This window comes from Poeciliopsis prolifica, unplaced genomic scaffold (assembly GCF_027474105.1).
Source record: "Poeciliopsis prolifica strain line A6 unplaced genomic scaffold, Auburn_PproV2 SCAFFOLD050, whole genome shotgun sequence".
Lineage (NCBI taxonomy): Eukaryota > Metazoa > Chordata > Actinopteri > Cyprinodontiformes > Poeciliidae > Poeciliopsis > Poeciliopsis prolifica.
The window spans coordinates 2,505,264-2,522,190 of NW_026562425.1; the positions used below are offsets into that span (position 1 = coordinate 2,505,264).

Here is a 16,927-nt window from a genome sequence, read left to right on the forward strand (position 1 = left end):
TAAGCCTGAGGTTAAATATCACAGGAAGCAGTGAGGTAATTTATGAAAACACAGAGCAGTACAGTAATAAGGTTAAAAACAAAATAAATATAAATAAGACATAGAAAAGACAAATACAAAAACAGCAAGCAAGTTTGCTGAAACTCAACTGAATTAATAAAAACTTTTTAAAAATGTACTCAAACTACAACGCCTGTGGGCTACATGAAGCTGTCCATGGTGCTGAAAAACCTTAAAAAACGTTTTGTTTTCTAAGCGAAAGCTTGGTGGATCTTGTTAAGCATTCTCCAGCACCTGATTAAGAAGATCTGAGGCATAAAAGAAAAAGGTCTAATAAAACCAAAAAGAGTTGCTAATTCTGCTAAGAACCCGTGTAGTTTGGAAATGTGTGCAGCAGCACCAAAGAGTGGGATACGGATCTTGCTCACTGACTGTGATGACCTTCAGCTGGGCGCGGCTGCTCTTATCGTGTGGTAATCTGCAGCAGTTTGGCATTACGGCACAATTAAAATGCGTATTCAAAGCGAGCTGTCAGCATGGCCGCTCGCCGCGCTGTTCGGCACCCTGTAGTGGGAGAGGGTGACATCTGTGACTCCGCGCCAAGGGAGCCCGGCAGGCGCGCCTACTTGTTCTTTGAGCGCTGCTTCCAAAAAAAAAAAAAAAAAAACCCACCGATTAATTACTCCACAGATTCAGGACAGCATTTTTTTTCTTTCTCTCTCTCTCGCTCTTGATCGGGTTTTGTTCAGCTTGAATGTCTATACACTCGCATGCAAGGTAAGACCTTTTCTTGTTGTTGTTTGTCCTGGAATGCATTGAGTCTTGAGGCGTTATACAGGAAACAAGGAGTGTTTGAGATCTGATAGGGTTATCAGCGCGAATGCAAAAAGATCAGACTCCAGCCGAAATTAGACTAAGGAATATTCACTGATTTCTAAATACACTCTGCGATCGTTTATGAAACTTGCACGTCTAAATGCCTGGGTTAGGACACGCGTTTTCTTTTGGATAGCTTTACTCTGTTTCTAATTTTATGTTTGGAAAATAATCCAAACTCACTTCCAGTTGACTCATAGGTCTTACCGGGATAACATGCGGTTTAACACCGTGAAGTATACAACTATTGTGGGCTGATCGCTGCTCACGTTCATATAGTAACCAGAACGCATTCGCTGTCTGAATTCCTATTGGACTTCGCTGCATAAGTATGAACATTAGTGCTGATCACACATGCATCCCTGCGTTTTCCTCTTCGTCCAATGTACTCCACAGACTTAATTCATAAAGAGAGAAACGAAATAATAGCCATAAATAAGCAATTACTACTAATCAAAAATAAATAAATAAATAAAAAAATAACTAAATTACCTATGTAAGATTGAAACATAAAACAAAGTTTTGCGTCAAAGGTGAGCAATACTCCGCGCACATTTTGCGCAGAAATGTGAACTAATCAACAGACTTTTGAAGAAAGAAAAAAGGAAGTTTAGCATCAACTGCCTGTCGCTATTATCTTTAGGACCCGGCGGAGCGTTCACGGGAAACTGGACATTGTGGCTCCATTTCAGACATTTGCTTATCTCTCTCGTCTGTTCGCAAGTCGCCTGGGCTGTGAAATCTGGCAACCTGTCCCCCAAGAGTCGCTCTGCTTTGGGATGGACTTCCATCAAGCTGGGGACTAAGAAGTGATTCCCCTCAGCTGATGTAGCTGCTTGAGGGAGCGGGCTCATTTATTTTTCTGTGCGCCATTCGGGTGAACACAGCGCCAATAAGCAGCAGCGCTGCGTAAAGTCTTGAGTGGACCACAGTCGATGTTCGGAAAGGTCCTGAGAGAGCGAGGACTTTTCTATATAATGATCGGATGAAAACACGCTTAGTTAGTAACGCCGAAAAGTTGAAGGAAAGTTGAAGCAAACAGAAACGTCGCGGGTGTCCGGGTGGATCCACGCGTTATGCGTCAACGTTACTTCTTTTCTTTTGCCACGAGATCATTTTGCCACTGTTAGAGCAAAAAAGACACCATAGAAAAGGCTTTCAGCTCTCAACGAGAATCCATCAAGCAAATGCTGTAAATAACTTGTTGAACAATCAGCTCGTCCCGGGAGCGCAATTAAATGTGAGTATTGTTTTAGCCGCCTTTGCATGTTGTGGCTTTTACAGTGTCGCTTTGTGGAGATGATCTATTTTTAATTGGGATTCTGCTTTTATAGTGAGCTTTTTAAAAGGCTTACATGTTACACGGGAACTGAAAATAATACTGAATGAGCGTTGTAAAGAACAAAAGTTTAATAAAAGCCAGACATTGATACAACATATTAAATAGTATTGATCACGCCTTTAAGACTCATGACATTCCTAACCTAAGTTGGTATTAGTAATAGTCATCAACTCGTCAGTTATTTAATTAAAGAAATATTGCTTCAAAACCTGTTGCCCAAATGCGTAAATATGAATTTTGCCTCTGCGGAAAATCTGACTCGGAACATTAAAAAAGCTGATTGGTGCGAGAATAAGCCATTAATCAAGCAGTTGATAAATCCATATCAATTTGAGTAAATGACTAATCTATAAAACGCACTTTTCTATTTTCTTACATACACACACTCACTCTTTTAAAGATATACTGTATGTGTGAAGGATTTTTATAGAGTTTGTTTTTGTCAACCAGTGGCGTCACCGTCGAGCCGCCACAAAGGGTAACAATGGTCACCCCTAAAACTTGTCAGTTTGGTTAAACCAGTTTTGGCACATAGGAAAGGATCCGACAGTTTATTTTTCAATGTAAAACGTATTTGTTTGTTTACTGGTTGCTAATCGTAAAATGGTCATCAGAGTTTTTCATACATTTTTAAAAAGCAACAGTTAATTAATGTCAACATGAAATATTTCTGTAAAATGGAAGGTAGTGTTCAATTTAACATGTATTTATTGCTTAGTTATTTTTTCAAAGCCAATTTTCAATACCAATGTCAACTTTTTGGAACAAAAAATATAAGCTTCAATGCAACATTTTTTACTTATTTATTTATTTATTTTTATTTTTTATATTATGCATAGTTTGTGTGCATTACTGTCAATGGTCAATCACTAACCTCCTTTTTTTAGCCCCAGAACCTTGAGGGGACAAAAGGCAAAAACTCAGCTTTAGGGGTTTTACTCCCCCCCCCCCCCCCTTACTAATATGCTGTGTGCTTCTTTGCATGTTAGATGACCAGAAGAACTTTGAATTATAAATGGCAGAATATTTCAAATATAAGCTGTCTGCCTGTGGCTGCAGGACTATCGCACTGTCCCCACATCACTCACATCCCCTCGGTGAAATTGTGGCTCTTCTGCAGAAAAGTGCTGGGGGAAAAAAAACCTCCCTGCAAATAACAAGTGAGCTAATGTGGCTGGTGTTGTTGGTGAAGTTAAAGGTGGAGCAGTAATAGTGTTTTTATGTGCAGGTGGTTCGAGTGCACGGATTGCATTTGGGACACACACAGAGAAAAAACAGTTAAGTGACTAAAACAGAAAAGGATGAGATCTTGAATGGAGATCTTAGAGAGAAGTGAGATTCTGAAGAAGGAAAGGGAAAGAAAAACATGTTCCCACACAGACGTGTTTCTGCTTGCCAATGGATCCCACTGTGACTCATATTGAGGGGTTGGCTTTTGGCTCTGAGGATGTTGGGAGAATTTATCCATTTATTGTTGCTTTCATCAGCCAGAGCAAAGCAAAGCACAACATCAGTCTGCCTAAACTGGCAGCAGATCAGAAGTGATTGCTTGGAAGTCAATGCAATCAATAAACACAATGAGAAGGAATTGTGTGTGTATTTGTCCGTGCATGTGTGCGCGTGTAAAAGCAAAAATCCTCACCAGGTGGAAAATTGTTGAAAGATAAACAACAGAATTAGCACCAGGCTGTTTCACCAAGATGCTTATTTTGTTTGTTTGCGTTTTAAAACTTTTGTGGATACTTCCAGTTAAGGGATGTGACCCCTATATAGAAGTCACATTGAGATCAGAAAGTCACAACCGTTGACGGGGGGCAAAAGCCGTACTTAAGCAGGATGACTATGAAATGAATGAAACCCATCCGTAATGATTTTTCAGAGTGTAGCAGGGGAAGTTTGTAACCATTACGAGCCATGGACCACGACAGGCCGTCTGCTGACTTTTAAAACACTCTGCTATGCTTGAGCTGCCCAGGGGACGGGATGCAAGCAGACACAAGGGGGTGTTTCAGGGATTTAAGAAAAAGTGAAGTGAAAGAGATGGAGAGAGGGGTGGGAGAAGGATAGAGGTGAGGTGGCTCTTCCTCTCCCTGCATATGGAGAGGTGCTTAAATATTTATGACTTTTAATATAGAATCTGACCTCGTATTTTTTTTTTGCGGTGAAATTATGGCATTCCCGAGCTGCTCGCTGCATTTTGAGCAGTGTCACCAAGGCAGAGATATGAGAAAAAGAGAAAACATGAGTAGAAGATGATATTTGGTAATATCAAACTCTGAACAGAGGCTATAATAGGTTGTGCTGTCTTTACACTGTACTTGCAGAAATGTGTGCCTAGGATAAAGTGGTGATGCTAAAGATAAATTTGAAATATTTAGAATTTTAGAGGATTTTTTTTCACAAGCCTGCATTATTTCATAGATTAACTCTTAACTTCTTATGATGAATCCAACTGCTGCATCTTATTAATCATAAGTGATCATTTTTAATTAAATAAGAAGATAAGTGACCATCCCTACACACAGCTGATACCTAATTTGACATGGAGCATTGTGAATGTCAGCATTAGGATTATAAAGCAGCCTCATAAAGTGTGAAGAGATATTTGTGTGTTGAAAATGAGAGAGGCGAATCCTGTGGTGCACCTCGGATGATCAGAGACTGACATTTATATTCATTGAAAATAATGCACAAGGAAAGGAAAGGAACTTTCATGGGGAGTTTTATTCATCACTCAGAGTTCTAGCTGTGTTATCAAATTTCTAGCAGACCTCTTGTTGGGTGTCCTCTTGCTTGACAGGAGCAATATTAAAAGAAATTTTGTGCTTTTTTTTGCCTGATTTTCTCCTTTTTTTTGAATTTAGGCTGCCATCCCTAAGTACTGTAGGCATCAACATGTCTAGGCAGCTGTCACTTGTTCATAAGTCAAATAAACATACTTTATTATGGTTCATGTTTGAGATGGTTTTGGGTTTTGTTCTTTAGTTCCTTTTCTTTGATTAGATCGACCATGTTTCTTTTTTTACTTTGGTTCAATCCTCTCTGAACTTTGGTTCTTGTGTCTAGTTATTCCTTGTTTATATAGTTTAATTTTGCTTCTCAGGTCTTGTTATTTTTTAGTGTTAGATTCATTTCCTAGACTTAGAGCCTTGTGTATGCTCGCTTCCCCCTTGTGCCACTTTCTTGCTCTCTCTCCCCTCACACCTGCAATCAGTGAGCCAATCAGCCCAGGTTCATTGTCCCATGGTCACTGTCCCATTACTTAAACACTTCTGCTCCTCAGCCTCCTTCCTGGTTCCTCCCGTTGTACCTTGTTATCTCTGTAGTTTCTGTGCCATTCTTTATTTCCTGGTTTCCTTTAGTTTTTATTCTACTCTTGATCACTGCATTCCCTGTTTCTCCAAGGTTAGTTTTTGTTGTAAAGTGTTGTTTCTCATTTTTTAAAATTAAATCCTTCAACATGGTCCATGCTCCCAATTAATGCTCTGCACATTTTATTGTACTTTTTACAATGATGATTATCTATCTAAAGAGAAGTAACTGATCCAACTTGTGCCTTAAAAGATATTAACCATGTAGTCATGGTAACATTGTTGACTTTGTTGAAGTTGAATTATTATTATTATTATTATTTTATTTAGTAATTTTTTTTCCTGACCCATTTGTTTGCACCCCTGGAAAGATATGCAATTGGCCTTAAAATGAAATGATCTATTAGTTTTTCCAACCCAACCTTTAATCAGATTAGATATATTCAGTCGGCTAAGATAACTGTTTAATTATTGTCTTAATAAAATCTCTGGCATGATTATTGATACTGCTGCTATTACTACTTTTTACCATCTCCCTGTGCAAACCATAAGACTAAAGTATTTTATTAAGGTTGGAGCACAGTGGGATGCTTTTATTATTTTTCTATGCACAATGTCACTATGTCACCCGGCGTTTCGGGTTCTTACCGATGGTTAATTCTCCCAGCATACCTCACAAGTAGTCTAACACATTCCCAACTACAATGGGCAGAAGGTTATTAGCTACTTTTCCAAATCTTCATTCTTTGTTTCATGTTAACCAAACCTGGAGTCTTTGTTGCCAAAAATGCTTAATCATGGTCTCTTCTGACCAAATACCAAAAGGTGGAGCAGAATTATTATTTTTTTTCTGGGATGCTTACTAAATTGATTGCAGATAGTATTTATTTGTTGCTATGGCTATGCTGCTATGCGTTTGCCCTTGATAGAGATTTTCATAACATCTTATTGTCCTTTGATGGCACGCTGACAGGAACATCAGGTCTTCAGGCAGCATTGCTTAACACGTTGATTTTTGTTCTAACGTTAGATATGGACAAGTTTAGCTTTTTAAATTGGAGTCTAATGTTATTTTTTAACATTAGATTTTTTTTCTCAAATGGAAATAAAATTTATATCTAAATTTCTTTGTATAAAAGTAAGATACTAAAATTATAAATATTTTCGGCACAAAATATGTAGAACTTATTTTCATCACAGCAAAACGACCCTGAGGATAACTCCACTAATCCAAATCTCCTATTTCAGAGGCAGTTATTCTTCTTGAAACACTCTTTATGTTAAGATTATTTATGTCTCTGAAGACAGCTGCGAGTCACCTTTGTCTGATGAGTTGCACCTTTGTCTGATGACTTGTGAAAGCTATACCCCAAATAAACTATTTCTGCCTCACTGTTTTACCTTAATGCATCCCAAATGCGTCTAAAGGGGCTTAGACAGATGTTGCTCTGCACAAAGGGTGTCGAAGGAGTCAGAAAAAGCAATAACTTAAACTCAGGGTCTTGACACATGGAAATAAGGCTTTTTGTATGAAAATCTTATGGAGATTATGCTTTTCGGAGCAAGTTTGATTTAAATTGCATGCAGTGGTTTCGACATGGTTATTACTGAGCATTACATACAGACAGAAGAACCTTGTATTGTGTTTTACTACCCTATAGGCAATGGGGGTTTTATGTTTGTCGTATTTTAGTGTGCTAACATTTTCCAACTGTCTTTTTTTTCTTCTCCTGTCTTTCAGGATGCTGTCAGTGGCAAACACCACAATTGACGGGCGATCAAGATCAGAATCTGCTGACATATGAGAAGTGTTGCTCCTCTTTGAACATCACATCTGACCGATTGTTGACCTTTTCATCAGTGATCAGCACTGTTGAGAAAGCTGACTTGTTGGCACATCTCATCAGCCAGTCAGATGTGCTGCCAATCAAAGCCAGAATAACGACGTGGACGCTAATAGTTGCCTGAATCTGCTCACACACGAGTTCAAGATGCTTCCACTGTTCCGAAATGCTTCATCGCACCATTCAGGCCCTCAAGTGATTTAGAGCCTTCCCTGTGGCACAGCAAAGAGGCAGTTGCAGCTTTAAAGACAAAAAACTTAGAAGAGGAATTCTAAAAAAGCCACAAAGAAAAAGATCAGCAATGTTTTGGCCTATATTACTCACCCTGCAGGCTGTGTGCACCAGTGTGACACATGCTATGCAACATTACCCTGCAGCCTGGGGACACTATGACGTGTGCAAGTCCCAGATCTATACAGAGGAGGGCCTGGCATGGGACTACATGGCCTGTCAGCCAGAAGCCACCGACATGACAAAGTACCTGCGAGTGGCCCTCGACCCCCCAAACATCACGTGTGGAGATCCGCCTGAGACGTACTGCGCTTTGGTGAGTCGTAACCTCGCTTGTCCCCTGATGGAGACAAATGAGGCTGTAGGCAGGATCACACAGCATATTGGGTCAGGGATAGGGAGCGCAGCCTATGAGGCAATATGGTGCCGTAGAGGCAGAGATTAATGTGTATAGACCCGGTGAGCAATAGGAAACAAGTTCTAAGTACAGCCGGAGCACACACATGCACGTTTCCGCATGCGTAAACACAGATTAAAGATGAGTTCAGATAAACTGGCAAATACTGACAGACCTGAGTGATCCCAGTTTAGAGGAAGTATTTTATATTACTTCAAGCTCAGTAAGCAAACATAAGCATAAATACATAAGTTGAAACTGTAAACTCACAATGTATTCACATATGTTAATAGAAATTTATACACAAGTATGTTAATATTAAATGCTTGATTTTTATTTTTTTGTCAAACCTTACTTAGGATTTAGATTTTCTCTATTTCCAATCAGTTTTATTACATTCTGGCTGAATTTACACAGTTGGATTTTATTATCTGCAACACATAATTTTATAAAATTAGAGGAAGTGCTCCAGGAACGTAAAAGAAACTCCTGCAAGTTTTTGCCGTGCTTTTTTAACTCGGTGATTACGCAACCTCTTATGGATTGCTTTTTGACACTGAGGAGGTGACTTATAACCTGGTCTTTTCTCAAACTTAGTGGTTCTCCAACATATTACACAATTTAGAGCGTTCTGTCTTTGAATTTCCAGGTTCATTTTAAGGATAATGCAGGTGATTTAGTTACTTCCAATGACAAATTGGACTCTTTAGATGCTTAGAAGTGCTTTACCAATGGTTGTTTTCCAGACCATACAGGGAACATCAAGGAATGGAATTATATTATAAGATGCACATTAACACCAAACAAAACTGTGCACACACACACACATACAGTACATCTTTCTAACTTCACAAGGACTCCACATTGGCCTCCACTCATTTTTCAGTCATTCTTACCTTGACACTTCTAAAGCCAACCCCTAATACAAAAATAGAACTTCTCTTTAAGGTGCCTGGGCTTTCTGCCCTGTAGTGGGTCCTCACAATGCAGTATTTGTTGGAAAATGCATCTTACAAAGTGAGAATTGCTAAAACACGCACACAACAGTAGGAAAAGGGTAATTGTACTTGTGTGTGTGCTTGATCACTCAGTGCTCTGTTTCGGCCCTTACAAGCCATTATCAACAGTTCATCCCCGGGTTGAGTTTGTTTGGAAACACACTTAAAGTAAGCTTAAAGAGCCCATAGGCTTTAGTGACTCATTAAAAGCTGCGTGCCTGCCCACCGAGAGCTGCAGCAAGTAAACATTTACCAATTAGGATGGTCTTCCTTAAAAGTGAAACTTTTTTTTTTTTTTTTGCACTGCACCAGATGGCATTGAGACATTTAATGCCACCGTAGGATGAAAAAGAAGTTAGTCTGGTGTATTCATTTGTGATATTCTTTGGAGCCTTGTGTCAAAACAAGCTGTGTAACCTTCATCATCTGTGTAAATTTATCTGAATGTGCAACATTAACACAACACAAGGAGCAGGATGAGCTAAACAGAGCTGAATACCGTTGCCAAGTTTATGAAGACCTTTTCCTCCTAATTTTACTCATCCAGCTGGATGCTTTTAGAGTAATTTTCTTTCACCTTTTTCTTTTTTTTTTCTTTTTCCAAATTTTTGGTGATTACATTTATGATATTGTTTCATTTATTTTGTTTTGGTATTGTTGTGTATGTGCAGTAAACTAATTAGTTAGATAGTTTAATAACGAAAAACTGCAAAACTGTGAAGATGAAAGAAAAAGGTACAAGGATTTTGGATTTTTAACACATACAATCCAGAATAATATGACATGCATGTGAATTTACCCTTTAATCCCTTTACTCTAATACCTCTAAGTAAATTAACGTACATGCAACATTATGCTCTGGGGATGCTTTTCTTGAGGAGGCAAAGAGACGTTAGTCTTGAGAGAATAGGATACCAAATTGAACTAAGTACAGGGCTGCTTTAAAAACAGAAAACTGTCAAACGCAGCAGAAAACTTCAGTTTCACCAGTAGAACCTCTAATATAGCTTGAGATACAAAGTAATTGTTTAAACATTATTTAAATGTCAGAGTAGATCAGCCAAAGTCCAGACAAATGAGAATCAATGGCAATATTGAGGATTGCTATTCACATACATTACCCAAGAAGAATAGGTGGAAGTTTTATTTTTTGTGTGTAATTCGATTTGACTTGAGCAAAATGTGCTAAAATAACGTAGTGAATTTGCTACTCTTAGTGGTGCTGGGTTTTCATTGCAATTTTTTCTGCTGCTGCTGCAGCTTTTTGCTCTTATTTGATGTTTTTTGTTCTATTCCATGCCATATGGTCATGAGAAGTAAATGAACATATGCTTAGAGTCTTACAGCCGTATTTTCAGTGGAAGATGGATATACAAAGAATGCGGTCAAGGAGGCTGAACACACTTGGAGTTTAACACACAAAAAAAATCCCTCCTAAATACATAAACGTTTTTGGTTTAATGTGACAAAATGCCAAAATGTGCAAGGGGTGTGAATACTTTTGCGAGGGATGACATTGTCAACTGGTTAAAACAGTTATTCTAATCAATATAAGTGTATTATGGTAAAATCTCTTTAGCTATTGCATCACTTAGTAAAAAAACAAGAAGGTAATTACGTAATATTGCATCACCTGTTTGTGCAATGCGTTGTGAAAATATTCTGCAAGAATTCAGATTTTTGTTATTTTATTGCTTGTGTCAAAAATACTGTTTGAGAAGGTCTCTGTGTGTGCTTTCCTTATTATTCTAGATTGGCTGAGGATTACTGGGTAATGGTTGGTAATTTCCTCAGCATTTCTGCCTCTTCAGGTTTGCAGCCCATCTTATAATATAAAAGTATCTAAAATGAAAGAACTTTTGGATGGAAAAAGAAAGAAATGCATTTTCATAAAATGGCAAAAAGAAGTGACAGGTCAAGATTAAAAATATATCTCTGTAATTTATTAAACAAGGACAGAATCTTCAACATCATTTGCTGGGAGGTTGTTTAGTCATAAAAAACATAATTTTAGATGTTTTTACATGTTTAAGTTGTTAAGTAGTCCATTATAAAATAATAGCATGCATAACTAAAATACATTGTGCTCAGAAATATTTTCTATAATGTTTCTCTTATGCGGTATTTTTTCAACTAGCCTAAATATGAGTACTTAAATTTGGACTTTGGCTGAAAGCCTGAGTACCCGGTAAGAATTCATGCATGAACAAGGAGGACAAGCCAAATGCATAGAGAAAGGCCAGAATTTCAACCCAGAAACTTTTTGTTTTGTATCAACAATGTCAGGCAAACGCATTAATGTGCAGCATTCTTTTTTATAAATTCTCAGAACGCAAAACTTCCACTTGACCAAAACTCTCGCACTGACCTCCTCTGAACTGAGAAATGAACAACAAATCAGTTGGCGATTTGTGGCAGTTTGGTCACTCAAATGAGTGATTTTATTTTGAATTCAACTTAAGGCTGATGATTTTTGTTGCTTTTTATTACACTGGTACCTATAAAAGTAGGAATTCGGGACTCGTGTTGTTCATAGCAGAAACAGACCCCATCAGATGGCAAATCATTTATGGAAGGAGAAGAGTTGGCTGAAGGAGCAAAGTCTATGATTATTAGCCACATGAACATGTTCCCTCATGATACTATGGATACTGAGTGAACAGAGATGCACTTTTTGCAAGGCTCAGAGTTTACAGTGTAATGTTCTAAAAACCACATAAAACACTAACCATACATTAAGGGTACTTTGTGTACTAAGTTCAGATGAGCAGGGTTGAAGACTGTTAATCTCCATTTGAAAACCTATTTAATTTGTTTATTTGCTCATTTTATTCAAATGGAGGCCTTCAGTTCACAGCACTTGTTCCCTTCGTAACAATATGTGTTTGATCTGCACTGCTGTGCATCTGATCTAAACAGTCCATAGCTGAAAAATACAATTTAAGGTGAAACCCAAAAACCTTTTTAGATACCAAAAAGTGCCCAATTAATTGGGTGTTATAAGCACTTTTCAACTTTTCTAGTAAATGTAATTCATCATTTTATTCATCATCATTTTGTCACAAGTAATTAAAATAGATATTTAAATGGTCATTATTAACAAAAGTTTAATTAGATACACATGGATGCATATAGGGAAAGCAGTTATCACATTGGTTCTTTCCTGCATTGTAGTTGTGAAACTGGACTCACTGAATGAATGAATGAATGAATGAATGAATGAATGAATGAATGAATGAATGAATGAATGAATGAATGAATGAGCACTGAAAGTCAAGCATCACCCTCCCATGTGTTTCCCATAACTCACTGCCGCATTGACTCACATCACTGAGAAATTTGTGTCAACATTGCTAAGGCTGCCTAAGTAATCATGCTTATGGCAGCGTCTCTGGATGAAACCAAATAAATTCCTATAATTCTTTCAAACTTTACACACTTATTTGACAATAGAGGAGAAAAGAAGTAGCTGTCAGTTCACTCCAACATCTCCTGCTGTGTTTGTAGATGTAAAGGCGAAATGAGAGCTCCTTTAAGCTCCGTGGAAACGACACATTACTGGCCATCTGTGCAGACGACTCATCTCTGACAATACCACGAGTCATTGTGAACTTTCAGTCTTTGTCTTACATGTAAACAACTAATGTTAGCATCTTCTAAATAGACTTTAGAGGCACAGATAGATTATAAACCATAGAAAATGGTTAGAAGCTTTGCTGACAGAAATGCTAAATTTGCATAATGTATATTATGTATGAGCTCTGCCAGTTACATTTTGTTATGGAAACAAATCCCTGTTTCATATGTTTCTTTCCGAAGCAAGGCGATACAAATAGGTGCTTCCATTGAAGTTTTTATTTTCATAATTTCAATTTGTGCCATTTTCAGGTCAGTGGAAGTCCAGCTTGCGTTGTTGAGGAAGGTTAAGGAAGGCCATCACTGCCAAGCTCCAGGTGGTTGTGACTGCACCAGTGCACCAGATTTTGGTTTTGGAGATTTGTGTACCTCCGTAGAGCACACTGTAAATTGTTACAGTGGTTTCGTTTTCCTTTTAGATTGATTTTATTATACTTGTCTCAGAAAATTTCAATCATAGTCTCAGTTTTGAAAATGTCAACCATTTAAAATTTTCTTTGAAGACCCCAGTAGCGAAGACAGCATCTCCCTTGAACTTCTATTCAGTTGTGCAGCAATTAAAACGAAAAACATTTTAGATACCAAACACTTACAACAATGGCAAATTCTTGTCGGAGAAAATCAGAGCATGGCTTAAAAGAAAGAAATACACAGATATTGACTTTTCACCTCAAACCAGAACTGCACTATTATTGCGTCTTTATTGCGTAAGAAGATAATTTTCAGGAGACGGGTTGACTAATTTGCTCAGATGATAATAAATGGAAGGATTGGTCACATTCGTCAAGCTCTCTTGTTTAGAAACCACAGTTCTGTTGAAAATTGCTCCCCAGCTAATTCATTTCCTTTTTATATATATTTATAAATATATGAAACTACTTTAATTTTTAGAGTTTGCAGTACCTTGCAAAATTATTAATATCTTTTGGTTGCTTCCTAACCAAAAGTTCAATTTGTTTTATATTTTACCTTTTACCCTTTTGATATAGGTGCCTTCTTACAAATCTTAAAATTGTAGCCCAAGAGGTAGTAAATAAAACCTTGCATATCTATTTGAAGAATAGTAAAGGACACAACAAAAACCAATGAACACACCAGGTAGGACAGGGATGAAGTGAAACTTTTTCTAGGTAAAATATTAAGATTGGTAGGTTATTAAAATGTTTTATAACCTATTAGTGGTGCACTCTACAAATTTCTTTTTTTTCAGGAGAGTAGCAAATGGAAAACAATAAGAACTTCTGTTTGCACTTTAAGAAAATCCACGCAGAAAACACAGCAATCATGCTGAAGAAGGTGCTCAGCTTAGATAAAACTAAAAGTAAACATTGTGCTTTATGTGCAAATTTCCACGCTTGAAGGAAAACAAAACCTGCAACAACAGAATCACCCTGAACTCACTATCCCCACTCTGAAACATGTTGGTGACGGCTTCATGCTCTGGGTTGACAATGAAGAAGGTCAGATTAAATGTTAGTCTTGGGTCAGTCAAAGCCCAGACCTAAATCTAACTGGAAACTGATGTTCACATGTTATTCAGCAATCTCACACTGCTTTGCAAAGGAGAATGGGCCAAAATTTTGGTTGAATGCTTAAAGCTGATAGAGACAGACGTCAGTGGACTTGCGATTGCATTTGGCACATCTTTCATTATTTTACGTTCACCTAACAGTTATGCACTAATTTGGTCAACAACAAAAAACCACACAAATGAAATATATTTGTTTTTTAGGTTGTAACACGACAAATTGTGAAAAGTTTAACAGGTATAAATATTTTTCCGGGACACTGTAATCTTTCACAGATTTTACCTCAAGTCACTTTGAGCATCCATATGATGACCTGCATGTTTACCTCATGCTGCTGAAATGTCAAACAGGTCAGAGGTTAAATGCGGAACTGTCATTGCCCCTCTTTGATCCCTGCACCCTTTCTCCTCGCTGGGAGATTCACTCATCCATGTATTTGTTTGGAGACAGGGAACAGTTGGAGCGTTTAACTTGCCGTCACCTTGGTGCCCTTGACTCTGTTGTGAACTGGCCCTGCCCAGCACATCATCACCGCACCAGTGCGTACCAAGACACCGAGATGACATGCAACATGTCCCCTGGCTCCAGGATGGGGGGGAGAATCATCATTTATTCTTTCACTTGCTGCCACCTTCTTTGTCTCTTGGCTTTTTAATTTCCCACTTTCTTGTTTTCTGTCAGCTGATGATGCATAATATCCAAGTCTTGTTTGAACACGTCGGGGTTCGTTGCTCTATAGGAGGTGAGCAGTTGACAGATAGAGATATGCCGACATTTCTTTTCTGGGATCTGTGACAGGTTAATTCTTGGACTGTTGTAAATACAAAGAAAGATGAATTATGCATGGAGATATGAAAGAAAGTGATAGCCTTTGGGCTTTGACATAAAGACCGTTTTAAGAAAGATTAACATTTAAATGCATGTTTCCTCACCGAGAATCTGTTTCACATTACCACATTATTAGTATGGGTTTTGTCAATTTATATTTAAGGTAAATTTTACAAAATGCTTCTTTGTTCGATTTACAAGTTGCTTTCTCACTGTAAAATGTTGACTTAATTCTTCTGCTTCAGGTCTCTGCTGGTAAAGTTACATTTAATCACATCGAACACATATTGTTTTCTAAGTCTTTTGTGTTCAATTAAGGACATAAATATACTTCTGTGTGTTCTACATCTCACAAATGAAAATAAAATATTTGAAAACTATATGGCTCTACTAAAATTATATGTTTGTTTGATTTAATTTTAACATTAATCTCAAAAATATGTATACCTCCTAGTATTTTTAGATCAAAAATCCGCTTTATCTGACCAATGTGTTTGTTTCAGATCGGAGTTAGATTTAGATAACAGAAACAATGTGGTGTCTGTTTTTATGTGTTGAAACAGGATGTTGACAATTATTTACATCCTCTTCAATAATCAAAAGAAAATTCTTTAAGGGATTATTGCAATAAAACCCTTTTTTACATAGTAACAAGCTTTTTTGCATGTTTCCACTTTTTGATGGTATTTTGATGATTAAACTCAAAGCACATTCATGTATTAGAGCAGCCTAATCAAAGTAAAGACCTAAAACTACTTGGAAATCTATTTGGGGGGGATAGAGTTCTGCATTCATAGCCATTGTCTCGGCAATACTTCCAACCTTTTTCGCTGGTTTAAACTCCATCTGTGTCTGTAATGTCCATTTAGAAAGTTGTATGAAAGCCTAAACAAAGATATGTAGACCTGGAGTTCATATTGTCTCTTTTTATCTGCAGACATAGATTAACTGTCCATTGGGCATGCTTCTGAGACATTTTTATGAGGAAATAAAATTGGAGTTATTTTGCGAAATATATGTCAGAGAACATACAATATGTTACAATAATAAAATAGAAAACTAGTCATCGAGTATAAAGCGTGTAAACATTTCATGTTTACTGTAAAATCCTACATTTGAAAATATCAAAAATCCATACTGATTTGGAATATATTTTTAATATTTTTTGCTCTACTCATGCACTAAGTCAATGCAGCAAGACTTGACAGAGAGAAATAGTAACAAGATGACAGGCAACTGTTGCGACCCACCTACCCTTAGGAAACCCAGCCATCATGCTGTCAGGCCATATTGATCTCTGAGAAAGAGTGAAAGAGGCTGCGCTTCAGAAGGGAGAGAAGCCAGAGAGCTTGGGATGAAAACACAGCTAAGGAAGAATGTTCGTTACCAAAAGAGGTAATGGTGTGATTTTATCATTCTCGGTGAATGGGTGACATTTCAGCAATGCTTTATTCCTCGCTTTGGCATTTCAAATTAATAAAAAGACTAATAACTATGCAGATTGAAAAGATGGAGGACGAGTTGACACACTGTGAGCTGGCGCCTTGACGAACAATGCCGCAATTTCTTTCTCATGCTTTTCTTTCTTTCACTCTCTCAATTTCATCCCAGTTCCTATCAATTTATTTGAGATGACCCTTGCATCTCAAACGGCTCAGAACGGAGCGGGTGTCCTCTGATTTTCTGCTGAATGACAATTCGCTCAGATCCAGTGAAACATTTCTGTGTGATCTGAAAGCACTTAAATGAAACTAACAACTCACAATCGATATTGCATTGATTTGGAGGCTGCTCTTTAGTGCGTCGTTAGATTGAATGCATACTGGGATGACGGATTATGCTCAGATTTTAATTTAGTTTTAATCTATAGGGCCAAATTGTAATGAAACTGAGAAAATCAATCAGAAACTAAGCTTGTTGCAAACATCTTAGTCA

General features: G+C 37.6%; 1 protein-coding gene across 4 annotated transcripts in view; it reads left to right on the forward strand.

Annotated features, from left to right (window-relative positions):
• The first annotated feature begins 691 nt into the window (after window positions 1–691).
• Window positions 692–16,927, forward strand: part of LOC129378105 (netrin-G1-like) — a 60,128-nt gene continuing 43,892 nt past the window's right edge. For 3 of the 4 annotated variants that reach the window (XM_055058399.1, XM_055058401.1, XM_055058403.1), the window contains exons 1-2: window positions 1,583–2,116; window positions 7,271–7,920. In XM_055058399.1, the coding sequence (XP_054914374.1) occupies window positions 7,675–7,920 (246 nt within the window). In that variant the 5' untranslated portion in view covers window positions 1,583–2,116; window positions 7,271–7,674. Of the gene's footprint in view, window positions 778–1,582; window positions 2,117–7,270; window positions 7,921–16,927 lie in introns of those variants that run through there. The other variant, XM_055058400.1, reaches the window with a different exon arrangement.